Below are 24,560 nucleotides of genomic sequence, written 5' to 3' on the forward strand. Positions count from 1 at the left end.
TATTTGTCTTGTCGATACCTCTGCATCACTTCTTGTTGGTGATCTCATAGGCATCAGAAAAGCCAAGGATTCTCCTTTTGCTCTGCTGTGAGATCAAAAACCGTCCTGAGTGCCACTTTTTTAAGGAAAAGAGCTACAGGAGATGGATAGGAGATTATTCACTGCAGACTGATGGAACGTCTGTCAATCTCAGAAATAGTTGTGGCTGGCAGGAGTCTATTTTTGCATTTGTTTCCTTATTTACAGTGAAGAATGCGAGACCTAACGGCTCAGGTAACGAGCAGTCTGCTGCGGTTTCCAGAGGGGACTATTCAGGCACTTGGGGAAGATGAGATAAGCCTCGACTCTGTGCTGCGCGGGAAGTTTTCTGGAGGTGAGCATTTTCCTTTAACTTCGGTCTTGGTATGAAGTTGTTATTGCCCGGAGGTTACCTGAAGCATAGGGTCATAGTATCAGCTGTGTCCGGGTGGTGCTGTTAAGATGCATCAGGTATCGAGAGAACAAAAAGGATGTTTTAACTATTAAAAATGCTAATATTAAAACGTTAGTAGAGTTGAACTTTGAAATTACAACCACCCGCACCAATCTTGTGCTATGAAAATAGTTTACTTAAACATGCTGAGTCAGTGAGCCCTCCTCAATTTCTAAAGAAACAAAAGGCAGTTTTCAAAAAGGTAAAAGCGTTGCTTTGGGCCCTATTTATTTGCACCAGCTCAAGCTCTGTGACCGTCATGCCATCGCACGCAGGAATAGTTCTTCTACAGTGTTACAGAGGCAACCCCCCCTGGTTTTTCCTTTTGAGTCTGACTAAAAACAGAAGGAAGAGGATAGCACTGTTAAGCGCTGCAGCCATATTTCCAAAGTATTTGACAGGATGCAGATGAGTACCCAGTGAGAGTTGCTGAAGGTGGCTAAGCAGGTTAGGGAGTTGACTTTCTGGGTGACCTGAAAGTAGAGCTGGGTGCCTACCGGGATGTCTAGGCTTCTGTTGAGACCAGGTAGAGTCTCTCTGCCTGACTGTAAGGGCAGTGATCGAGTTAATACTTCCTTTGAGTTTGAAGTAGGTCAGTGGAACAAAATGTGTTAATTTCTTTCTGTAATCAGCACGTGTAAGAGTTTAAATTTACTAACACGGTGCCCATTTTAAGATAATTTCCTGTTGAAGTCCAAATCCCTGCCCAAAGTCGGCATGTGTCAAGTAAAATTAATACACTAGAAATGAATTGGCTTAGATTGGTTATATCTGAAGTATGCTTTGAAATATGCTTGTATTCCCGTAGGGATTGAGAGGATTTCCAGCAAAAACAAGCCGAAAACGGTATAAGAGTATAAGAGTATAACGGTATAAGAGTAGAGATCAAGGTATTGTAATCTTTATCCCAAACCACCACAGTTCTTCAGTGCAGGAATGACAAGTAGAGATGCAAAGTAATAAGGTTGTTAATTTTAAGATGTATTGCTTGAGGATTTCAATGGGTGATTTTAAATAATGGACCAGAATTAGGTAAGTCGGTCTTCCTCTGTTAGGTACTTTTATTGAAGGGAAGGGGCGGTGACTGTGATTTTTTCAGTTGTTTCCATCTTCTGTTGGAAATTTGCTTTAGTCAGCTTTCTTTTCTCTTACAGGGAGAAATGGCCTAGCATGGCTGGCGCGTGGTCCTCAACTCGAGGTAGTGAACTCTGTGACAGGAGAGCGGCGCTCTGCATATCGTTTCAGTGGAGTAAATAAACAGCCTCCCACTGTTCGTGTGGTAAAGGAGTTTTCCTGGCAGAAGAGAACTGGACTGCTGGTTGGGTTGGAAGAAGCAGAGGGAAGTGTTCTCTGTCTGTACGACCTTGGAATATCAAGAGTGGCTAAAGCAGTTGTTCTTCCAGGAAGGGTACGTCCTTTTTAATTGGAGAAACGAAGCCTTTATGTTGTTAGGCGCTGCATAATCCTGTTTCGGGAAAAGCTTTGGAGCGTCTCTTTGTAGGAGGTATTTTTTCTATATTGCACTAACATACTGCCACTTCAGAGGATCCAGTCAAGAGAGCCTTGATGTAAAATCTCGGCCTTAACGGCACCATTGTCTTTTGAGCTTACTGATCGTAAAAGAAGTTTTCTGGTTTTGTGGTAGAGCACGTAGTTACCTAATTCTCCACTTCCACAAAAAGGCATTGAAAGATACCTTTTTTGGGCCAGAGTGAAAAGAAGAAGACCCCACTCTTTAAAGAGCCTGTAACATACTTTTCCTAAACGGTTAATTTCTGTCAGAAATACCGTCTTTCTTTAAAATATCTCAAACCTCCGTAGCTGAGCTGTGCGTGACTTAGACACATTCCCATGAATCTCAGGCTAGCAAGCAGGTGACTTGAGAGCAGAACACATTTTTCTGTTGAGTTCGGGTAGGAAAAAAGAGCCTTTAGAGAGTTATCCGACAGACGGTTGAAAGATCGACTTTCAGTCTGCAGTCCTTGAATCTCTGCTTATTGACGACTGTGTTTGTGTAGGTGGGATACACTGGTGTGACGTTACTAATTTTTTCTGTCTTCTATAACCCGTAAACTCCAATGATGTAATGTCCCCTAGTCTCATTATCTTCATGTAAACAAGAACCAGCGTAAGTTAATAGAACATCAAGATTCACTCCATCTTTATCCTCTCAGCATCGGCAACAAATAAATACTTACTTATTACTCAGCTTTCCCTAACGTGATTTGGTTTGACTTGCTAGCATACAGGTGGAGTTTTGTTTGTTTGTAATGCTACAGTGCGGTTACCAGTAGTAAGCATTTGTACGGTGGTAATTTCTGAAGATAGGAGCCGGGTTGGTGCTCCTCTGTGTTAGTTTGCCTATCATCTGGGTAAATCTGGGCGTTTCAGACGGAGAGGCAAGCTGTGTGCTGACATAAGCCTATAATCAGTAAGTAAATTGTGGCTGTGAAAAATGACATAGCTTTGTTAGGTTTTCTTTCTTAAATCTAAGTAAGCTGGGAATAGGAAAAGGAAAGGTTAAGAAGGATCACGTCACATATTGGATCTGTGTCTGCAGCAGTGATTTGGAATAGAACGTGGTTATAACTATCACTTGTGTTGGGGAGTTTGTCTACACCACAAAAAGATGGTTCAGGAGAAAATATGAAGAAGCCTTGGGGGTGGGTGGGGGAAGTTGGCTGTTGTGTGGTAAAGGTTATGAATATTGGAATAAAGCCAAAGCTTACCTGAATTTCTGCTCTTCTGCCCTGAATGCTCTTGATTCCAAGCACGTTTGGTCTGTTGCTTTCGTTTTGCTTCCTATCTTTTTCCTATTAGATTAGTTAGATCAGCATAGACAGGACACAGGTTGTTTTAGGCTGGCTTTTTAAATTTTTGTTCACATTCATAAAAGTGCTGGTGCGCATTTAAAACCTTTTTTACTTTCTCTGGTGGTTATTTTTCTTCTAAATGAGGACGAGTGTAAATTTCACTAGGGCAGCGTGTCCCTTCAACACTTTCTGAAAATGTTTCGTCCCCGTGGAAGGGGTGTGTCTACCGTGCGACTTGGCCGCTGTCCCGCCTGACTTACCGCCACCACGCATCCTAATACCTGTTTGGCAAAGAAGGCATAGACTGCATCACAGTGCTGGTGGGCTGTGAGCAGTGGGAGAACTAGATGTAGTTTTGTCTTTCTTAAACTTAAGTCCCTTAAATATGGTAAAGTTTCTGGCATATAACTGGTTTTCTAAGTTTCTTAGAGCTAATTGTTTCTAGGTAGGAAATGGAAATTGGTAAGCTGTAATACTAGAATGCACCATTGAAGTTGAAGTTAGTTCAGTTAAATAACTGTAGGAAATCTAGTAAATGGAAGGCAGTAACAGATTTTTGTGCAGGGCTTCCCTCCCGCCCCCGCCCCCGCCTCGATACAATTGGGAACAATGCTTTGTTTTTATGTCTTATGATCCTGTATGTACTTTCTTGTTTCCGATGTGCTAATTCTGGCTCCACTCTTGAGTGATTTCTGTTTAGCTTGTCAAGCAGCTTAAACAGTAACTTGTAGTTTTCCTGTAGGTAACTGCTATAGAACCCATAACTAATCACGGAGGACCCAGTGTGAGCACTCAGCACCTACATCAGAGTCTGCGATGGCTCTTTGGAGTGGCAGCAGTGGCTACAGATGTTGGTCACCTACTTCTGGTTGACCTTTGTTTGGATGATTTAGCTTGCAGTCAGAATGAAACAGAAGCATCGGGTAAGCCTGCAGTTTTTCAACTTGAATTTAGAAGTAAGAAAACTTGTGTCTTGTAAATAAACAATATGCCCCCCACCTTGAAGATACGAGTGTGCAGACATTTATGACCCCTGATTGCAGGTGGTGGTTTGACACCTTACAGTCCTGAACTGACTAAAAATGGGAGTGGCTTAATACTCCTTCTAATGCTGGAAATGCCCCCCTGCCACCAAGATCCCTGTGTCACTCTGATTCTTGCCAGTGAGGTGTGGGAATTTTACCGTCTGAGTCCGTGCAGCTGCCTGATAGGAAGTTGTGTCAGAGGTGCCCTATTTCTTGGGAATGTTCTTCTGCTTCTGTTAATTGGCTCGGGGCAAATTTTAGTCTTGTTTTTTGAAATAAATCCGACTTACCAAAAGTCATGCATTCGGGTGAATGAGATCTCTAATTTGTGTATTCAGCTTGCATACGCTGTTTTGGCCATTACAACAGTGGCTTCAGGAGCTGATGCCACTTCAGAGAGCTTCGTCATGAGGCCCAAAGTCCTGACTTACAGAGTCCAAGAAGAATTTGCCTGTGAAGGTTACACTTTTACCTGGTTTTGAAAGACGAGTGAGAATACCTGTCCAGTCGGAGAGTTCTTATGTTCTTTGAATACATACAGAATGGAGATAGGAAAAAAAGTGTTGCATAAATTTATGCGTGTTATCACGTTTAAAATGCAACCTAAATGGCATAACACGTTCATTTATTGCGTGGTTTTGTGTGTGTAGGTCTAGAAGTTGTCACCAGAATTCCTGCTGAAGTTCCACAAAGAAGAGAAACGGTGACCAGAGAAGGGAGACATCTCTGTTTTCAATTACAAAATCCTTCAGGAACAGCGATATCAACCCTGTGCTACATAAGCAGAAGCAATCAGCTCGTTGTGGGTTTTTCGGACGGCTACCTGTCACTATGGGATATGAAAACTTTGGAGAGGGAGTAAGTAGGCCTTTACACTTGGCCATGCCTGGAGGTGCCGGCGTCTCAATTTTTTGCCTAAGGAAGCATGTTAATGTCAAGAGAACTTTTTCAGGGACTGGAATTTTGAGTATAATCTTGGAATGTTTAGAAATCCTCTTCTGGAACAACTATTAAGTCACACATGGATTAAGTGGACCGCCTTCTCCCCAGTGGACTAGGACTGTTTTCCTTAGTGTGCCTGTGGATTGAGGAATTGTGGAAAGCATGCTGCTTTGGGTTGTGTCAAGCAGCGAGGATGTGACAGAGCTGATTTGTATGAGACCGTTTGTTCTACCCGTGGTATTCAGTGAAAGCAGGCAATGTGCGTATTTCGATGAAACCGGTTTTAAAAACTATTTTTCAGGACCAGTTCCTGCAATTAGGGCATACATTGGAAGGCTTAAGTATGCCAATAACGTGATTTTGGTGACAATATTCTCTAAAGTGTCCAGGATGAAACTAGTGAGACATGAAAAATCAATAGCTGATGTGTGCCGGAAAATATATTCTTTCCTACGTTTCAGGCAACGATGCATGTGAATGAAAGTTTGCTTGGGACACTTGGAGATGAGCACAAGGGACATGTGAATTTGTAAGCAGCAGAAAAACTAAGAGACGATTTTAAATCTGCCAAAGAGCAATCTCACTTGAAATATTTGACCAAATTGAGATAGGGATTCGCTTGAGCAAATCTGCAGTGACTCTCCAGAAACTATTGGATGCATAAAGAGAGAGAGTGGAGCAGTAATTAGGTGGCAAGAATAGATTGTGAAGGTACAAATAAGGTTCAGAAGTCTGGAAGAAAAATGCTTTACATAGTCCAAGTAAAGCAACGAGAAACTACTTCTGTTTGGCGCTGGTTTAACTTTGTGCACAGAAGATATGCTGCATTTTAAGTTCGATATTGGAGTAGGCTACAACAGTTTGGACAATCTTTTGCCTGGCAGCTGAAGTGATCGTTTATGTTTCTCCTCCTCCTCCTCCGGCAGAGGAGGGCATAAGCCCAGGTTATTGCATTTGACGGTCAGTAATTTCCTCACCTCTTGACTGTTGCGTAAGAAGTAGTCGCTTCCTTGACTCACTTGTTTGAGATGCAAGTATGACCTTCTGTACTTTGAGGATAAGCATGTAAGGTGCTCTTTTCTCAGAAGATGCTTCTACCCGTCTACAAACAGTTAGGGCCAGTAGGCTCACCTTTTTTCTTTTTCTTTTTTAAACCCGTAGGCACCACTCTCAGCTTGAAGGAGGACGGATTCCTGTCTATGCTGTTACTTTTCAAGAGCCTGAGAATGATCCTCGCAATTGTTGCTACTTGTGGGCTGTCCAGTCTACGCAAGAAAGGTGAATAAAAACTTTGTATAAGCCACTGAATTCTTCTTTTTTATATATACTTGTTCCCATACAGTTAATACATGTGTATTTGTTTTGTTTATTTAGCTGTGCAGGAGATTCTCTCGGGTACGGAAGGTGTTAAGCCTACGATGCCATTTTTTACAGGATTTAACAGACGTGAAGAGGGACCTCCTAGTTCCTACCTTCTGACAGAAGGCAAAGCAACAGTGGCTGTAGTTTTGTGCTTGCCTTCTTAAATGACTTCTTGTTTCTTGATGACTGCTTCACGATTTGTTTGCTGTTCGTACCATGGTATTAAAATACCATTAAAAGTAGTTGAGGCTGCAGATCTAGACACACTAGACGTGCCAATGTGACAGCCTGCCAACCTGCCCCTAAAGGAGGGAGGTGAGGGTATTGCCGATTACCTTGTGCCAACTTTAGCAGTCTTTGGAGCCTTCATGAGCCAGTTCAGCTCACGTGGCAGAGCACGATCGCTGTTCAGCAGAAAAGTCAATGGTTTCCTGCTGGGCTAATGAATCACATGAGCGTGTGGAAGGGTGCAGCGTATGCAAGAGAGGGACTGGGACTTTGGTGGTAAGGGAAGGGGAGAAAGATCTCCCTCCTTCAGCATCAGCAAGCTATTTCATCAGCTCAGCTGTTCACAGCGTGGCAATCTTTTTAGGTTTGACCTTAAAGCAGCTTTGATCGAGAACTCTTCACTGTGCAGAGCTCTTTCCAACAAGGTTTAGTCCATACAACATCTAAAAGCTTTCAAACTGTATGGTTAGCATTTGCCCCTGAAGCTGTTAGTGTCAAAATTTCCTCCTCTATGTTTTAGCGTCCAAATGTGACCGACTGCCATGTTTTGGGAAGTGCTGTTTTTCTTTTCAGCAAGAGCATGCTATTAGGAAAACTTCAGTCTCGATCTAATAAAATGGTAATGAGGACTATAAAGCAGCTTTGTAATCAAATGTCATAATTTACACCTTTTTCAGTGAAGGTGATGTTGTGAGTTTACATCTGTTGCAGTTAGCATTTGGTGACAGAAAACGCTTGGCATCAGGACAAGTCATGTACGAGGTAAGACGTGCATGTGTGTGGAAGGATGAAACTAGTACTAAATTTTCTCGAAGTGAGTATCAGTTAAGCTGGCAGGGGTAATATTTACCATCAAAATTCACAGATGAATGAAAAGGAAGTAATCTCTTGCTGAGTCTTCTTGGGCATGGCCTTTGTCCATAGGTTTTGAAAACAAGTCGTACAATTTCATACTGCAGTGTTGAGTGTTTCAACTGGATTCACCTGCAAAGAGCCCAACTGAATTCAATTCCTGAAGAGGAAGCAGCTTTTACAAATAAAATTATTCTTCATTTAAACACCAAATTAATGGCACGTAGGAAGAGAAGACGGGGCTATCCTCTTTTAAAGTTACTTGTAGCTACAGCCTTAGCAGCGGCAAAGACCGTACCTTGTACTGTGTGCTTCTTTGGAAAAAACCCCATTGGTCTATAGCCGTTTCTCTCGTGGCTGCTTTGTTCTGTCTCAACACTTTAATGTTAAAATGGGGGACCTTTTACTATGCAGCAATTCTTGGTCATCTTATTTTCCTGAGTAAGACGTGACGAGTGTCAGCTTCCACCTCAGAAGGCTGAAATGTTTAAAAGCAGCTTCTAAACATGCGTCTCCTAGAAATTCCCGTTGCCACTCTTTTAAAAAAGCACACAAAGTGATTAAATACTGTTGTTGTTGTTGTTGTGTTTGTGACCTGAGAAAGCTGTGGTGTAGTTAATGTGAGGCTTTTAACCCTCTACAGACTATGCAACCAGTAATGCATTCACAGGCTTCTAAGAGGTGTCAGGCACCAGTCTCTGGATTTGAGCTATTTCACTCCCCTGCTGTTTCTGCTTCCCTGTGATGAGTGTTGTGGAAGACTGAAACAGGAACCAATCTTACGAGGTAGTTGAAGAGAGAACTAAACAGCTGGACCCTCTGGGGCAAAAAGACGGGCTCTTCAGCTCGCTTCCGGATGAGCCACTTACACATGTAGCTTCATACCAAGACCTGATAACAGCTACTGCCAAAAACCCCCAAAACTAACTCCCAGCCCCCCCAAACCCCCAAAAGATGCATTAGGACAGGATCTGTGCTCCACAGCGGACACTTTTGGTCTCAGAATACTTGCTTGTAGTCACAGATTGCTCAGTACTACGTGGCTGTCTGCCTGCATGACTGGCTGAGTCAAGTTTCTTGTCTGTCTTCTGTGGCAGAAAATTTAAGAGGTGTTCCCAATTGCCAGGCCAAGTCTGAGTAAACAAGGAGGACTACTGTTGACCCTCGTTCATTGAATAGAGTTCATGGGAGCTTGAAAGACTTTTCTACTACAGCAGTGCTTTACTTTCCAGGAATCAGACTTGAGGCTATGAAGCAGCGCATCTTTGACTTTGTGTCGTGGTAAAAGGTCACAAATAGGACTTTTGGAACATGTGGCACTGTCTTTTTGTAAATGAGCCTCAAACTTCTGTCTCCATTGCCTTCAAGGCTGGTTTAAGTCTGTGCTCAAGAAATCAACCTAAGGGTGTGTTTAAGTTGTGCTTTCAAAGATCTTTTTTATACCACCTCGGCAGCTGCTAAATCTCGTGCATCCAGTCATGGTCACGGAGCACATCTTTACCTTTGTCCTACACAATGCTTGCGGATGGACAGAGTGTACAGCCCCTACTTTCGTATCAGAGTCTGACCAGTGCACCTCATTTGCGAAGTGTCTTCGTATTTTACTGGTCAATAAAGTCGTTACTGAACATCTTCCATACAGTGGGGTTCCTTAACTGAGATTTGCTTGCCCCAGCGTGGAAAATGTAAACTATACTGGTTTGCTTTAGAAGCTGTCTTAGGCAGGACTTGTTTGATATTATTTCCCCCTTCCCCTCCGCCCCAACTCTGGGGGGGACTGGCTCCCCCCCAACATTTCTATGTGAATAAAAGTTGAAATTTCTAGCAGTGAAAATTCACCTCTAACAGGTTTATGGAGTTTTAGTACTTCATCTGATGAAGCGGTCTTTCGAATGGTGGACTTGTTCAGGACAACTTTTATTAAAATTGGCTTTAGTGATTATTCCTTCTACAATAAAAATGAGGTTCTTTGCTTGGGCTTCATGCTAGTTTTTCAAAGAGGCGGTTTAGATTTTTCTTATCTACTCTGCACGTCTCTGTTATGTCCAAAGGTACTTGATAAAATAGAATGAACTGTGCATGCTTCAGAGCAAAATTTAGCATTTTTCTTTTTAGTCATGTCAGAATTTTTTTTTTTTTTTTTTTTAAAGCCAGTCTCGATATTTATAGGTAGCATTTCCTAGAACGGTTGAGAGAAAGCTTGTCTCTTCTCAGATTAGGTGAATTGGAGGTATCACATCAAATCATATGAGAATGCGTTGTGTCGTGCCAGTTCATTTTAGAGCTCTGAAAGTTTAGGAAACTTGGGTCGAGTGCGGTACGATGGATTTTTGGTTGGTTTTTGTTTGGTGGTGTTTTTTTGTTGGTTTTTGATTTTGTTTGGTGGTTTGCTTGTTGGGTTTTTTTAATTGTAGAGCTGCTATTTGTCCACAACACACACAATTCATGTGTTGCATTGTAGACAGTTTGAATGTATGCTGTATTTGGAAAGACAGTATTTCAGTTAATGCTTACTTAGAAAATGGTGGTATCGGAGGTTCAACACAACCCTGCTGGAGTTTCTGTATATCTCAAAGTAGTTTGCTGACTCTGTAGTAATTTGTGATCCTAAACGCGTTGCCCATGTGCATCCCACGTCCCCTCTGTGTTCTGCTTTTGCTGTTGGCTGTGCTTGGTGGAGGAGCTGAGGGATATTTCACCCATTAGTCTCTGGCAAGATTAGAGGAGGAGCTGGTAAGAGCTTACGCGGTTTGAAAGAAGATCGTTAACCAGGAAGAAGTTCTCATAGCTACTAGAGAGAGATGCATTTTCGCTCTAGTGGTGTGCCTACGGATAATAATACCTCTCGACAGAGCTTTAGCTGCTGTAATGCCATGACTTCTCTAACTTCATCAGTTCTGTAATCAAGACACGGAGCAAAGAGCTTTGCGTGCTTATGTGTTACGCTATTTCAGATATCTCTTTGTAGACATATGTTTAGGTTTGTAAAGGAACCTTGATGTTGCAAGGAATTCTGCAAAACATGTTTAGAACTGAATAACGTTAGGGAAATGCTAGATTTTGAAAATGTGCAAAGCCTTTACAGCCAAACTTGCCCGTTACGATTTGACACTTAGTTCTCTTGCACGTCAGATGTCGTTTCTATTGGCCATCAGAAATAAGCTCATGGGAAATACACGCTGTACTGTGCATATTCTACTAGAGGTATACGTTCTTTCATGTTTCGGTATAACGTATGTTTTTAGCCCCAAATGACCTTTTCTCTCTCCTTTTATTTTTTCTGCAGGGTTTGGAATACTGTGATGAAAGGTACAGTTTAGATCTCACGGGTGGAGTCTTTCCCTTGAGAGGGCAGACCAGCAATGCCAAATTACTCAGCTGCCAGACTGTAGAAAAATTTCGCAACCACGTTGACAGAGAGGATAGCGTTAATGAAGGTTTGTTCTGATATCCATGTTTGGCTATTCTAAAAGAAACGGTTTTAGAATCCAAGCAATGAACGCTGTTCTGTACCCGCAGTGTGAAAGTCTTAAATATCTGTATAGACTAGCTTGTTGGGCTTCTTGAAAAAGGCAAATTGGGTGCTTAAGTTACGTGGGGCTGCTTTAAAGGACAAAATAGGTTTTATTTTATGCTTGCTGACACGCTACAGCGACGTATGGTGGGGTCATCTGTGTAATGCTTGTCAGTCGTTTTATTCCTCCAGCTGTCTTCTTTGAGCAATAAGATCATCCTCTCCATTGCTTAGGAATGTTACCTGAATGTTTTTTTTCCTGTGCAAACCTATGTCTGCATCTGCATCCAGTTGGTGGCCGGTCAGTTTCTGTTTGAAATAATTATCGGTGATCTGGATGAGGGGATCGAGTGCACCCTCAGTAAGTTTGCAGACAACACCAAGTTGGGCGGGAGTGTTCATAGAATCATAGAATCATAGAATCATTGAGGTTGGAAGAGACCTCTAAGATCATCGAGTCCAACCGTCAACCCAACACCACCATGTCCACTAAACCATGTCCCTAAGTGCCTCATCTACTCGTCTTTTAAATACTTCCAGGGATGGGGACTCCACCACTTCCCTGGGCAGCCTGTTCCAATGTTTCACCACTCTTTCAGTAAAGAAATTTTTCCTTACATCCAATCTAAACCTCCCCTGGCGCAACTTGAGGCCATTTCCTCTTGTCCTATCGCTTGTTACTTGGGAGAAGAGACCGACACCCACCTCGCTACAACCTCCTTTCAGGTAGTTGTAGAGAGCGACAAGGTCTCCCCTCAGCCTCCTTTTCTGCAGGCTAAACAACCCCAGGTCCCTCAGCCGCTCCTCATAAGACTTGTTCTCCAGACCCTTCACCAGCTTCATTGCTCTTCTCTGGACACGCTCCAGCACCTCAACGTCCTTCTTGTAGTGAGGGGCCCAAAACTGAACACAGTATTTGAGGTGCGGCCTCACCAGGGCCGAGTACAGGGGCACGATCACTTCCCTCCTCCTGCTGGCCCCACTGTTTCTGATACAGGCCAGGATGCCATTGGCCTTCTTGGCCGCCTGGGCACACTGCCGGCTCATGTTCAGCCGGCTGTCGACCAACACCCCCAGGTCCTTCTCTGCTGGGCAGCTTTCCAGCCACTCTTCCCCAAGCCTGTAGCACTGCATGGGGTTGTTGTGGCCGAAGTGCAGGACCCGGCATTTGGCCTTGTTGAACCTCATACAATTGGTCTGGGCCCATCGATCCAGCCTCTCCAGATCCCTCTGCAGAGCCTTCCTACCCTCGAGCAGATCAACGCTCCCGCCCAACTTGGTGTCGTCTGCAAACTTACTGAGGGTGCACTCGATCCCCTCATCCAGATCATCGATAAAGATATTAAACAAGACCGGCCCCAGTACTGAGCCCTGGGGAACACCGCTTGTGACCGGCCGCCAACTGGATTTGACTCCATTCACCACAACTCTCTGGGCCCGGCCGTCCAGCCAGTTTTTGACCCAGCGCAGAGTACACCTGTCTAAGCCGTGAGCTGCCAGCTTCTCTAAGAGAATGCTGTGGGAGACGGTGTCAAAGGCCTTACTGAAGTCCAGGTAGACCGCATCCACAGCCTTTCCCTCATCCACTAGGCGGGTCACCTGGTCATAGAAGGAGATTAGGTTGGTCAGGCAGGACCTGCCTTTCATGAATCCGTGCTGGTTAGGCCGGATCCCCTGGTTGTCCCGCTCATGCCTTGTGAGCGCCCTCAAGATGAACCGCTCCATAATCTTCCCCGGCACCAAGGTCAGGCTGACAGGCCTGTAGTTCCCCGGATCCTCCTTCCGGCCCTTCTTGTAGATGGGCGTCACATTGGCAAGCCTCCAGTTGTCCGGGACCTCCCCCATTAACCAGGACCGCTGATAAATGATGGAAAGCGGCTTGGCGAGCACCTCCGCCAGCTCCCTCAGCACTCTCGGGTGGATCCCATCCGGCCCCATAGACTTGTGAGCGTCCAGGTGGCGTAGCAGGTCATTAACTGCTTCCTCTTGGATTACGGGGGGTTCATCCTGCTCACCGTCCCCGTCTTCCAGCTCGGGGGGCCGAGTACCCTGAGGATAACTGGTCTGCCTGTTAAAGACTGAGGCAAAGAAGGCATTGAGTACCTCAGCCTTTTCCTCATCCTCGGTGACAATGTTCCCCCCTGCATCCAATAAAGGATGGAGATTCTCCTTGGCTCTCTTCTTGTCATTAATATATTTGTAAAAGCTTTTTTTGTTGTCTTTAACGACAGCGGCCAGATTGCGTTCTAGCTGGGCTTTTGCCTTTCTCATTTCTTCTCTGCACGACCTAACGAGATCCCTGTACTCTTCTTGAGTCGCCTGCCCCTTCTTCCACAAGCGGTAAACTCTCCTTTTTTTCCTGAGTCCCAGCAAGAGCTCCCCATTCAGCCAGGCCGGTCGTCTTCCCCACCCGTTCTTCTTACGGCGTACAGGGACAGCCTGTTCCTGCGCCTTTAAGACTTCCTTCTTGAAGATCGTCCAGCCTTCCTGGACCCCTTTGCCCTTCAGGACCGTCTCCCACGGGACTCTCTCAACCAATGTCCTGAACAGGCCAAAGTCTGCCCTCCGGAAGTCCATGGTTGCGGTTTTGCTGCCCCCCCTCCTTACTTCACCAAGAAGCGAGAATTCTACCATTTCATGGTCGCTACGCCCAAGACGGCCTCCGACCACCACATCTCCCACCAGTCCTTGTCTGTTAGTAAACAGCAGGTCAAGCGAGGCACCTCCCCTGGTAGGCTCACTTACCAGCTGTGTCAGGAAGTTGTCTTCCACACACTCCAGGAACCTCCTAGACTGCTTCCTCTCTGCCGTGTTGTATTGCCAGCAGACATCCGGGAAGTTGAAGTCCCCCATGAGAACAAGGGCTAGCAACTGTGAGACTTCTGCCAGCCGCCTGTAGAATGCTTCATCCGCCCCTTCATCCTGGTTGGGTGGTCTATAACAGACTCCCAGCAGGATATCTGCCTCGTTGGCCTTCCCCCTCATCCTTACCCATAGACACTCAACCGTACCATCATCACAATCATTGAGCTCTAGACAATCGAAACACTCCCTAACATACAGGGCCACCCCACCGCCTCTCCTTCCTCGCCTGTCCCTTCTGAAGAGTCTATAGCCATCCATTGCAGCACTCCAGTCATGAGAGTCACCCCACCATGTTTCTGTGATGGCAACTAAGTCATATCTCTCCCGCTGCACAATGGCTTCCAGCTCCTCCTGCTTGCCGCCCATGCTGCGTGCATTGGTGTATATGCACTTGAGCTGGGCTATCGATTTCGCCCCCGGCATCGGCACGCCACCCCTAGGCTCATCTCTAGTGAGCCTGGTTTTATCCCCTTCCCCCTTCGAACCTAGTTTAAAGCCCTCTCAATGAGCCCTGCCAATTCATGAGCCATGATCCTTTTTCCCCTATGAGACAGCTGAACTCCGTCTGTCACCAGCAGGCCCGGTGCCATGTAAACCTCCCCGTGATCAAAAAAACCAAAATTCCTCCGATGGCACCAGCCCCTGAGCCACGTGTTGATCAGGTGTGTTTTGCTGCTCCTTTCAGTATCCTTCCCTGCCACTGTAGGGATAGAGGAAAACACTACCTGTGCTCCCGATCCTTGAACCAGTCGCCCCAGTGCCCTGAAGTCCCTTTTGATCACTGCAGGACTTCTCTCTGCAACCTCATCACTGCCAGCCTGTATAACCAGCAGCGGGTAGTAATCAGAAGGCCGTACCAAACCAGGGAGCTTCCTAGTGATGTCTCTGACCCGGGGCCCAGGGAGGCAGCAGACTTCCCTGTGGGACGGGTCCGGTCGGCAGTGTTGATCTGCTCGAGGGTAGGAAGGCTCTGCAGAGGGATCTGGAGAGGCTGGATCGATGGGCCCAGACCAATTGTATGAGGTTCAACAAGGCCAAATGCCGGGTCCTGCACTTCGGCCACAACAACCCCATGCAGTGCTACAGGCTTGGGGAAGAGTGGCTGGAAAGCTGCCCAGCAGAGAAGGACCTGGGGGTGTTGGTCGACAGCCGGCTGAACATGAGTCGGCAGTGTGCCCAGGCGGCCAAGAAGGCCAATGGCATCCTGGCCTGTATCAGAAACAGTGGGGCCAGCAGGAGGAGGGAAGTGATCGTGCCCCTGTACTCGGCACTGGTGAGGCCGCACCTCGAATACTGTGTTCAGTTTTGGGCCCCTCACTACAAGAAGGACGTCGAGGTGCTGGAGCGTGTCCAAAGAAGAGCAATGAAGCTGGTGAAGGGTCTGGAGAACAAGTCTTATGAGGAGCGGCTGAGGGACCTGGGGTTGTTTAGCCTGGAGAAAAGGAGGCTGAGGGGAGACCTTGTCGCTCTCTACAACTACCCGAAAGGAGGTTGTGGTGGGGTGGGTGTCAGTCCCTTCTCCCAGGTAACAAGCGATAGGACGAGAGGAAATGGCCTGAAGTTGCGCCAGGGGAGGTTTAGATTGGACATGAGGAAAAAATTCTTCTCTGAAAGAGTGGTTAAACATTGGAACAGGCTGCCCAGGGAAGTGGTGGAGTCACCACCCCTGGAGGTATTTCAAAGACGTGGAGACGTGGCGCTTAGGGACATGGTTTAGTGGTGGACTTGGCAGCGTTAGGTTTACGGTTGGGCTTGATGATCTTAAGGGTCTTTTCCAACCTGAATCGTTGTATAGTTCTATGATCTGCCTGTCCAGTTTGTCCTCTCTAAACCTAATAGGTTCCTGCACCTATTAGGAGTACACGAGTTCTTAAAGCAGCAGCTTTCCTTGTCCATATACACAGTTAAAACTCTTACGATGTCTTTCCTTACCTTGCAATAAGTCAACATACATCTCTGGGTTTACAAATTCAGTTATGCTCTGACCACATCTTTGAGCCTGCTGCAGTGATAACTTTCATAGCCTTTTGTTTTGACTGCGTTATTCACCTTCCCTCTCTGGCCTTAACGTATGTCTGATGTTGGAAGGAAGACACTTGCATGATCATTCTAGGCTATTTCTGTTTATTGTCTTTGATTTAGTCCTGAAGTGGCAACTTCCACCTCTTCTGTGATGCCATCCTCTATCAACCGTGTGTCAAAATCTAATAAAAATGCCTTTGGATTTTCTCCACTTGTGTCATGTTTCTGAGGAGAGTGCCTTCTAAAAATTTGTGAAAAGTGCTGTGTTTCATGAGTGATGGAACAGAATTAAGTCAAAACAGAAAGCGATGTTTTAAAACTATCAGGTGTATCGTCTTTTCTACAAATAAGAAACCATGTCTTGTCTTTTACAGTAGTGTCTCCTGAGACCAGCGTATCAATCTTCAGTTGGCAAGTGAATACACATGGTCAGGGAAGACCATCTACTTATTTGGGTGTATTTGACATTAATCGCTGGTACCATGCTCAAATGCCAGATTCGCTAAGGTAGATTTTTGTTAAGTTGTTTTCAATATCCCTACAAACAATTCGTTTGAAAGTGGGCGTTCAGCTTATGCGCTTGTTTTCTTTAAGGCCAGAAGAATTCCTTCACGATTGCCCCTATTTCGCATTGTGGTCGCTGGATACTGTGGTAAGCGTGACTTCTCCAAACCTCATTTTGGATATTCTGGTACGTGAGCGGAGTCTAAGCCGGGGAGTTCCTCCTTCTTATCCACCACCTGAGCAGTTTTTTCATCCAAGCACCTATAATTTTGGTAGGTATTTCACCGCTTTTAATAGCGATAAGCTTAAACGGAGGTCAAATGCCATTTATTGGTTCTCTTGTTCGTTGTTTGTCACTCAAAACCCAAACCAAGCCAAAACACCCCAACCCCCCACAAACCCAACTCTGATGACGTTGTACTAAGAAAGCATTTAGTGTTGTGAAACATATCTGACGGTCTGCTGTGTTTTGGGTTTGGGTGCTTTTGTAACGTAGCCTGTGAAGTGGCGATGGTTATAAAATGAAACGACTTTGAACTGAAGCTGAAAGCACAGCACCTCGGCAGCGCTAGAGAGAAAATTCCTACACGCAGTAATTTTTTTTAACAAGTTTGTAAGTGATGTGATGAAGAAAATGGGTACTCAGTTATATCTTTCCCGATACGGCTATTTCGAAAATGTGAACTGGTCATAACATAACTGTGAGAGTACGGAGTGCTGTCAAACGTTCGTTGTTTCTGCAGATGGTACGTGCTTGCTGAACTCCGGAGTCGTTCGCATGACTTGCACCGGCTTCCAGAAGGAGGTGATCTTTTACTGTGTCTTTATTGAGACTGTCAAGAGATGTACCTCTTCTAAGTTTTCTGTGGCACTGCTTTCGGTGTCAGAGACCGTTTTACGCTCATCCTGCCCATCCGCACGCATAATTGCAATCGTATCCTGCCAGTTTTATGCAAACGGTCATGTTTCAGGTCCACTCTCGGGACTGTAAAACTACCATTGTCTCCTGTTGAAGCACGATCAGGGATTGAATGTCTAGAAAGGAGTAGAACGTTGCTGTAGGGCAAGAACAAAAATGTTGTGGAAGTCGGGGAAAGCTGTTACTGCTTTATTACCCATCAGTCGAACTGCCTGCATAGTCCCGAGTTTTAGGGTTTTGACCCCTGATTAACTTGAAAAAGGAGGACAGAGTGGAGAAAATGAGAAATTACTTAACTGTTTAAGAAGAAATGAATTTGTTTTTTCTCCCAAACTTGGCCAAATTGTAACTTCCGAGCCACTGCACGGATTGTAACAAATAATTTTGAAGTAAGTTTCAGCTCGCCAAATATTTCCAACATAAACCAGCTTCTGCACAAAGAAGCACAGAAAGGGTCTTCCAAAGTGTGATTTGAAGTTGTGTGTTAGTTCTAGCTTGTAGAGAATGTATTTTGCGTCAGTGTTCAGGGAAAGAGAAAGGCCTGTGTCGTGACAGAGCAGCTCGAAAATACTTAAGCATTGCAAGGGCTGCTATTGTGTTTTACAGGATTTGGTTTAGAAACTGTAACTGTTAGTTTGGCTGCCGTCTTTAAGACTCTCCCTAGTAACGCTTGCTCAGATTGCCAACCTAAAGCACATTATTGATGCAAGCTTTCTGACAGTTTAAGTGAACGTTTGTATTAGTTCTCTTAGTGGTTATCCAGAACCTTAGCGACTGCCTAATAATGCTGTCTTAACCTGTAGTTTTTGATTGGTGTTTCAGACCTTGAATTTTTTAAAGAAATCTGGTCCTTCGATAAGCGAAGCCATTCATGACAGCTACAATAGGTGTCTTGTAGCTGGCTTGCTGTCTGCAAGACTAGTTGATGCCCAGCCATCCAGTTTGAGCCAGGTGAGTGCGTATCAGGGAATCAAGGGGGAAATACATCCCTCTTGTCTGACGGGGCTGTAGAGGCTACAGGACATGATGATCTGATTTTCCTGTTATTTGCAAGCTGCACTGAAATGCAGGGCTTGACTTTAGTTAGCAGAAGTAGTAGTAGTCTTCGATCCAAACTACTGAGGTTGACTGGGAACAGTCTTTAGAGACCCCTCTCTTCATTCTGTGCCCCAGATACGCACAAGGACGCGTGCAGTCAGTGCTGGTCATGCGCAGCAGAAAGCACCCTTCCCTCAGAACAACCTTCATCCCCGTCAGCTTCTCAAAGCACGAGGTTCAGTGCAGTAGCTGACGAAGGGGGTGTCTCGCTCGGATGCAAGCTATTGCAGACATCAGCTTGCTGCACGATACGTGACCATTTGCTTCCAAGGAAGTGGGCTGTGGTAAACAATTACTGTGGTCAGCTCTACCTGAGACTTTCATCACCGCTTCCGCTCATTTTCCCTTCATCAGTAGGCGCTTCTGCATCCTCTCAAAGCAGATCTTCACCTCTGTAGCCTTTGCCTTGTGCTACAGTAGCCCAATTTACTCCTCTTAGAGTGCCCTCTTGTTGCTGCAACACCTTAATCACCTTTATCTCATGACACCCACTACCTTCTACCTGCTTTATCCCACCATAGTGACTTCACCCGCCTCTTTCGTAGGTTTCCCGTTTGCAGTGCACCAACCTCTCTCTCTCATGCAAAGAGTTTTGTGAGAGATGGAGCGTCTTCACCCAGGCAGGATCTAAGCTAAGGGATCAGCTAGCTAGTCATCCCACAGTGGAGCGGTTAGTGGGGAGGGGAGAGCAGTCTTCCCACTGCCCTCATCTTCCTGTCTACTGGATTCTTCACCGGATTTGTGGAAGCGTGTTAGGGCAAGTAACGCTTCTGCACAGTGCGGTAGCTAAAGTAAATTTCTTGGCAAGTTGGCCTAGCCCATAGACTGTTTATTTTGCAAGCCTGATGTAGACTCTTGCATTCAGATTAGATGTTCTGGCGTCAACTCCAGTTTGGAAATAACTTGGGAAATCAAGAAGTTTTTCTAATAACCTTTGCTGAACTGGGACTATCTCGTTCAGAGACTTGTTAGGCATTTGAGCAGGGATTTCGTTTGCATGTCAGTAAGACAAATTTCAGGGTTCGGGTCAAGAAGCTTGCTTTGGAGTTTTGTTTGCCACCGTAAGTAGCATTTGGTGTGTTTCCTTGTCTGCAACCACTTTTCAGACAAAGGTGGAACTATCACATGTGTATTCCAATGTGTAGAAATGGCTTTGACTGGAATGATTTTACCTAGAAGGGAAAGATAGTTTTGAATGTGTTTAAAAAAACCAAACAAGCAAACAAGCAAGCAAGTAAAATTTTATGAAGGATCGTTTCACCTGAAAGAAGTATCAGAACACCAGCTGAAATAAGCTGCTACTTAACATCGCATGTCTGTGCACACCTGTGCATTATCCTTCTAAAGGATTACCGCTACGCTGTAATACAGTGTTGGAACGGCCTAAAATGTAAACCTATTAGACTTTAAATGTCTCACTTCTTTCCTGTCATTTTAGAAAACTGTAACTTAACGTTTTGGGCGTCAGAACTGCTTGACGCCTTCATAGTCTAGAAAGCTGCTTGCCCTTAGCTTCACTGTTTCCACGCAAAGAGTGTATTTGGTCTGTCCCCTTCATGCATTCCTGATGGCAAGCTTCACGCACAAAACGCGTAGTGGGTCTAGCAGAGGATGTTACCGACAACAGTTAGTTGGAACTCAGTAAACTGAGACTACAATGCAGAGGCATGCAAATAAAGGTTAGAATCAGCCTTCAGTAAGTTGAACTGGCAGAGGAAAAGTTTAATGTGTTCCTCAGACCAAGCAGCAGTCCAGCCCGTGGCTAGAATTAAGAAAAAGAATGTGGAATTAGTTGCATGTGTACTCACTGCCTTTGTGACGTCTGAATGAGTATACGGTTAGAAGCAAACACGTCCTGTTGATGGTTCAGGTATTGACAGCATGTGAGATGCTCATTTTAGTTTGTCTGTTACGTTTAGGAGGAGCAGTTAGAAGCGGTATTGTCAGCTGCTGTCCAGGCAGGTTCTTTAGAACTTCTGACTGGATGCATTAAGCATTGGACATCTGAAGGTAACGCTTCTTATGTTGTTTTGATGTTACGTATTTTTTGGTTTGAAATTGTTGATTCAGTTCTTTTTTGTTCTCTTTTTTTAAAGAGCAGCCAAGTTCTGCTGCTAATTTACGGTTTGTTCTTGAGTGGACGTGGAACAAAGTGATCTATACAAAAGACGAACTGGACCAAACATGTGAGTCCTAGTGTAGTCATTCTGCAAACATAAAACCATTCTTTCTAACTGAGCTTGTTCAGTAATCTGCTGGTATAGGATATTGCACGCGGTTCTTTAAGTGTACTTTGAAACTCTGAAATTGCTCTGCCGGCTAACGCTTTAATATTCGTTCTCAAAAAGGTGTTCCGCTGTTTGATGGCTCTTGCAACTTCATTGACCCACAGACATTACAGTCTCTTCAGCACTGCCAGTTGCTCCTGAGCAACCTTAGCACAGTCTTAAACTGTTTTCTAACGGAAGCACAGGAGCTTACTGAAAAAGGTGTGTAAGAGTATTACTAAGCCTTTGGCACGTTTTATTAAGGTTTGGAATTATGCTTGGGTTGCAGTTGTGGAAGCATGAGCTTTTGTTGTTTTTGATGGTTGGAAGACAGCCAAAGCCAAATTTAGCTGGGAGAAGGGGCTTAAATCTGAGAAGCTGGGAGGACCACTTAACATGCCCTGAGTTCAGGGAAACAGTTTGTTGTGGAGTTCATGCAAGTGGCTAGGGGAGGCTACATTCAGCAAGAAGCGATGTAAGCAACTGGGTCGACATTACAGCAACTGAATGTGCTAATGCCGAAAAGTATTCTCTTTAATTCTTAGCTAGCAATTTGTAATTGCATGCAAGTCTGGTATTGCAAATGACTGAAACGTATGAAGGAAGCAGAAATGAGTAAGTTGTAAGTTACTTGGGTTTCTGTAGCTTTTTATATTATAAACTGTCCTTGGCATGTTGAGAAAAAAGAGGCGTATCCCTTTGCTGTAGTACAAATCTCTGCTACGTGAAAACCAGAGGTCTTGTTCGTGAGTGCATTTATTAGTTCAGGCTTTATTTTTGTTACTCTAACCTTTAGTGAATGTGCTTCTTTGTAGGGGTTGCTTTTTGTTTTGGTGGCGATTGTGGGGTTTTTCTTCAAAGGAGGAAGTGACAGAGAGTGAAAACTGCAAAGGCAAAGATTTCTACCGTGTTATTTTTGTACTTTCTGTTCAGTATGATGAAGGGAGTTTTGTAAAAATGGGAGGAATTGCATCACAAGAATCATCTTCTATGCCTTTTTTCAGGTTTTGCAGACTTGACAAACAAGCAGGTGGTAACTAGCCTCATTTCTTTGTATGCACAAGTGGTCACCTGGTTCTGTCGATCCAGCCTCCTTCCAGAGGGTTTAGGTAAGCATAAACTGTAACACGTTTGTAACGAGGAGACTCTCCAGGAAGTGATTCCTACGAACACATGCTTAGCCATGCTTTGGTAAATGTTTTGTCCGTAACACGTCGTGTCGGTCCAGCGACAGCGTGTGCTGACGTTCCGTTGGTGAAACGGAGATTTTACAGGTTTTTCAGGTACCTAGTGTAGCGTAATGCAAGCGGTTTCTTTCCGGGATGTGTTTTGGAAATAGCAACAAGCCTCTGTTGCTATTCAAGGAGTTGCTTATGTCCACAGCTTGAAATACTTGGGATTTGAAACAAATAACTGTGGAACAACCAATACTGGAGTGCTTGTTTTTACAGTAAAAGCATTACCTGCATGTTTTGAACTTTGTCTTTATTGCTTGAGGGAAATCTACACCTCGGAAATACTTCTTTCCTTGGATGGATTATAAATTCTGTTGCCAGCCTTAACTGTCTTACAAACGCTCACGTGACACGTTGAAAAAACCATTCCCTCAGAGAACTGTTTTTTCTTATAGTGAACTCCAGCTTACACCACATGTTCTGAATGCGGCGTCAACTGTAAACTTGAAATGGCACTTGAGACAGGAAGGAATTGAGTCTCGTGTCTTACGTCTCCTTTAGCAAAGGCAGAAACAGGACTGGCTGCTTTCAGAGTTGGAGGCTTCTTGATGCTTAGCTTGTACGATCGTCTGTCTTTTTAGTCAAAAATTTTAGATTAAAAATGTGATATTGCTTCTTTAACTTGCTTTTACTTTATTGCCTGTAGATGACGAGACGTGTTTGTCTAGACCTTTCTACAATTATCCTCTGATTCAGAGCTACTATACTGGTCATCGGCAGAAACTTGAGCGTTTATCGAGGTAGGACTTACTGGAAAACTCTAGAACGCTTCCACTGCCAATTCGGAAGTGGAAGTGAATGGCTTTTGTATCGACGGTTGTATTTGCCACGCTTAATGCCTTTGCCGGCAATACTCTTGACTGCGGTGATGCGTGTGTTCTGTTGAACGCAGAGCTTACTCTCCTGTGTTAAAATGTTTACACACACCTCTGCTTAGTACCATTTGCTGGTATCATCAGTTTTTTGTGGCGTACTTAACTCATTGGCTAATCTGTATAATTTGTTACTCCTGAAGAAGATCGTGTGATTAGGAGAGGCTCAGTCATCTCCAGCTCAGCAAAGCACGGCGTTCACAGAACAGTTGTTCTGGGCACAGAAGAAAGCGTGTTGTGAAAAAAAATCCTCTCTCTTCTTGACTAGTAATGGATGGTAAAAATTGTATTGGCCTAAATCCCCTACTCACAAGTACCTTTGTGTGATTTAATAAGATAGTCAGAGTTACACGTCGTTGGCACACCTAGCACTCTACTGGCTATTGGCTAGAAGTCGCTTCCTACTGTAAACTCTCTTTCCTGGACTAGCTTGCTGGCATATAGGTGATATGCCTTGGATTAGATGATAATAGATTTTTCTTTGGCAGTTGTACTGAGAGCTAAATAAAGACCTAAACAAGCTTAGGCTATGGCACTGTGAACAAGATGCTGCCAGGTGAGTTAAGGTGGAAGCTGCAGTGGATTAGGTATTGACTTGAAAGTTCCTCTGACTTAGCTTACGTCGCAAGTAACTTACCTACAGGCTCATGTGTTCCTTAGAAGCATACAGCCTCTAGCGTGCTTTTTCTGCTTTTTATCGGCGGGAAAGTAAAGGGTAGCGTCGCAGTCGGCAGAAGACTGTGAAGGGCTTTTGAAGAGCGTAATTCTTAAAAGTTCAGCCATCCGTAATTGTAGTTCTATTTTGAACTCCTTTAATAGCTGAATGTCTCCTAACGGTCGTTGAATCATGGAATCATAGAATAGTTTGGGTTGGAAGGGACCTCTGTCTTCCATCTGACTCAGAAATTTTTTCCATGTGCATTTCGAGTCGTAATCACGCCTTTGTATGTTTGTTCCTTTCTTTGACTGGCTCATTTTTTGTTTTGACTGGAGGAAATTTGTTACACGGAGAGGCTGGAATTAGTGTTTTACTCTGTCCAAACCCTTGCTACCTTTTGTTCCAGAGGAAAATGGGATTCTGACTGCTTGATGATTGATGGAATGGTTTCCCAGTTAGGAGACCAAGTTGAGAAGTTGTGGCGGAGAGATGAAGGAGGAACTGGGAAATATCCACCTGCTACTTTACATGTGAGTGTGGTGTTCACTGAAAACAACAACAACAACAACAACAACAACGCCCCCCCCCCCAACCCCACCCAAGAGCCAGTGATTTATGCAAGACAGGGGTTTTTAAAGACCACCTAATTTTTTATTTCAGGCACTGCTGGATCTCTATTTGCTAGAAAACATTGAAGAAAGCTACAAACATGCAATTGTATCCTTTCCAGTTGTTTTTACTACACCTTCAGTATATGCACATAAATGTTCTTAAATGTTTGTCGCCTACGTGTTTAATGACACTTTTGAATTTATGCTTCAAACACAATGCAAGCGAAAACAGTTAGTTTAGAATTAAGTCGTAGGCAGAAGCATTGTTTTATTTCTTTGGACTGCGGATTTTTTACGTTGG

General features: G+C 44.5%; 1 protein-coding gene and 1 long non-coding RNA gene across 2 annotated transcripts; both read left to right on the top strand.

The window, feature by feature from the left end:
- Nucleotides 1-235: 235 nt before the first annotated feature.
- Nucleotides 236-22,009, top strand: LOC143173446 (protein ELYS-like). Its single transcript, XM_076363708.1, has 15 exons — nt 236-373; nt 1,627-1,880; nt 4,028-4,208; nt 4,961-5,168; nt 6,414-6,530; nt 7,520-7,604; nt 10,981-11,131; nt 16,470-16,602; nt 16,690-16,871; nt 17,343-17,404; nt 18,341-18,469; nt 20,536-20,626; nt 20,713-20,802; nt 20,965-21,105; nt 21,888-22,009. Exons 1-15 carry the CDS (start codon nt 253-255, stop codon nt 22,007-22,009), a joined length of 2,067 nt encoding a protein of 688 aa, XP_076219823.1. The 5' UTR covers nt 236-252.
- A 774-nt stretch (nt 22,010-22,783) lies between these two features.
- Nucleotides 22,784-24,365, top strand: LOC143173448 (uncharacterized). The gene is made up of 3 exons (XR_012997555.1): nt 22,784-22,858; nt 24,055-24,178; nt 24,309-24,365. It is a non-coding gene; the product is annotated as an uncharacterized LOC143173448 (long non-coding RNA).
- Nucleotides 24,366-24,560: the final 195 nt, after the last annotated feature.

Source organism: Aptenodytes patagonicus, unplaced genomic scaffold, assembly GCF_965638725.1.
Source record: "Aptenodytes patagonicus unplaced genomic scaffold, bAptPat1.pri.cur scaffold_81, whole genome shotgun sequence".
Lineage (NCBI taxonomy): Eukaryota > Metazoa > Chordata > Aves > Sphenisciformes > Spheniscidae > Aptenodytes > Aptenodytes patagonicus.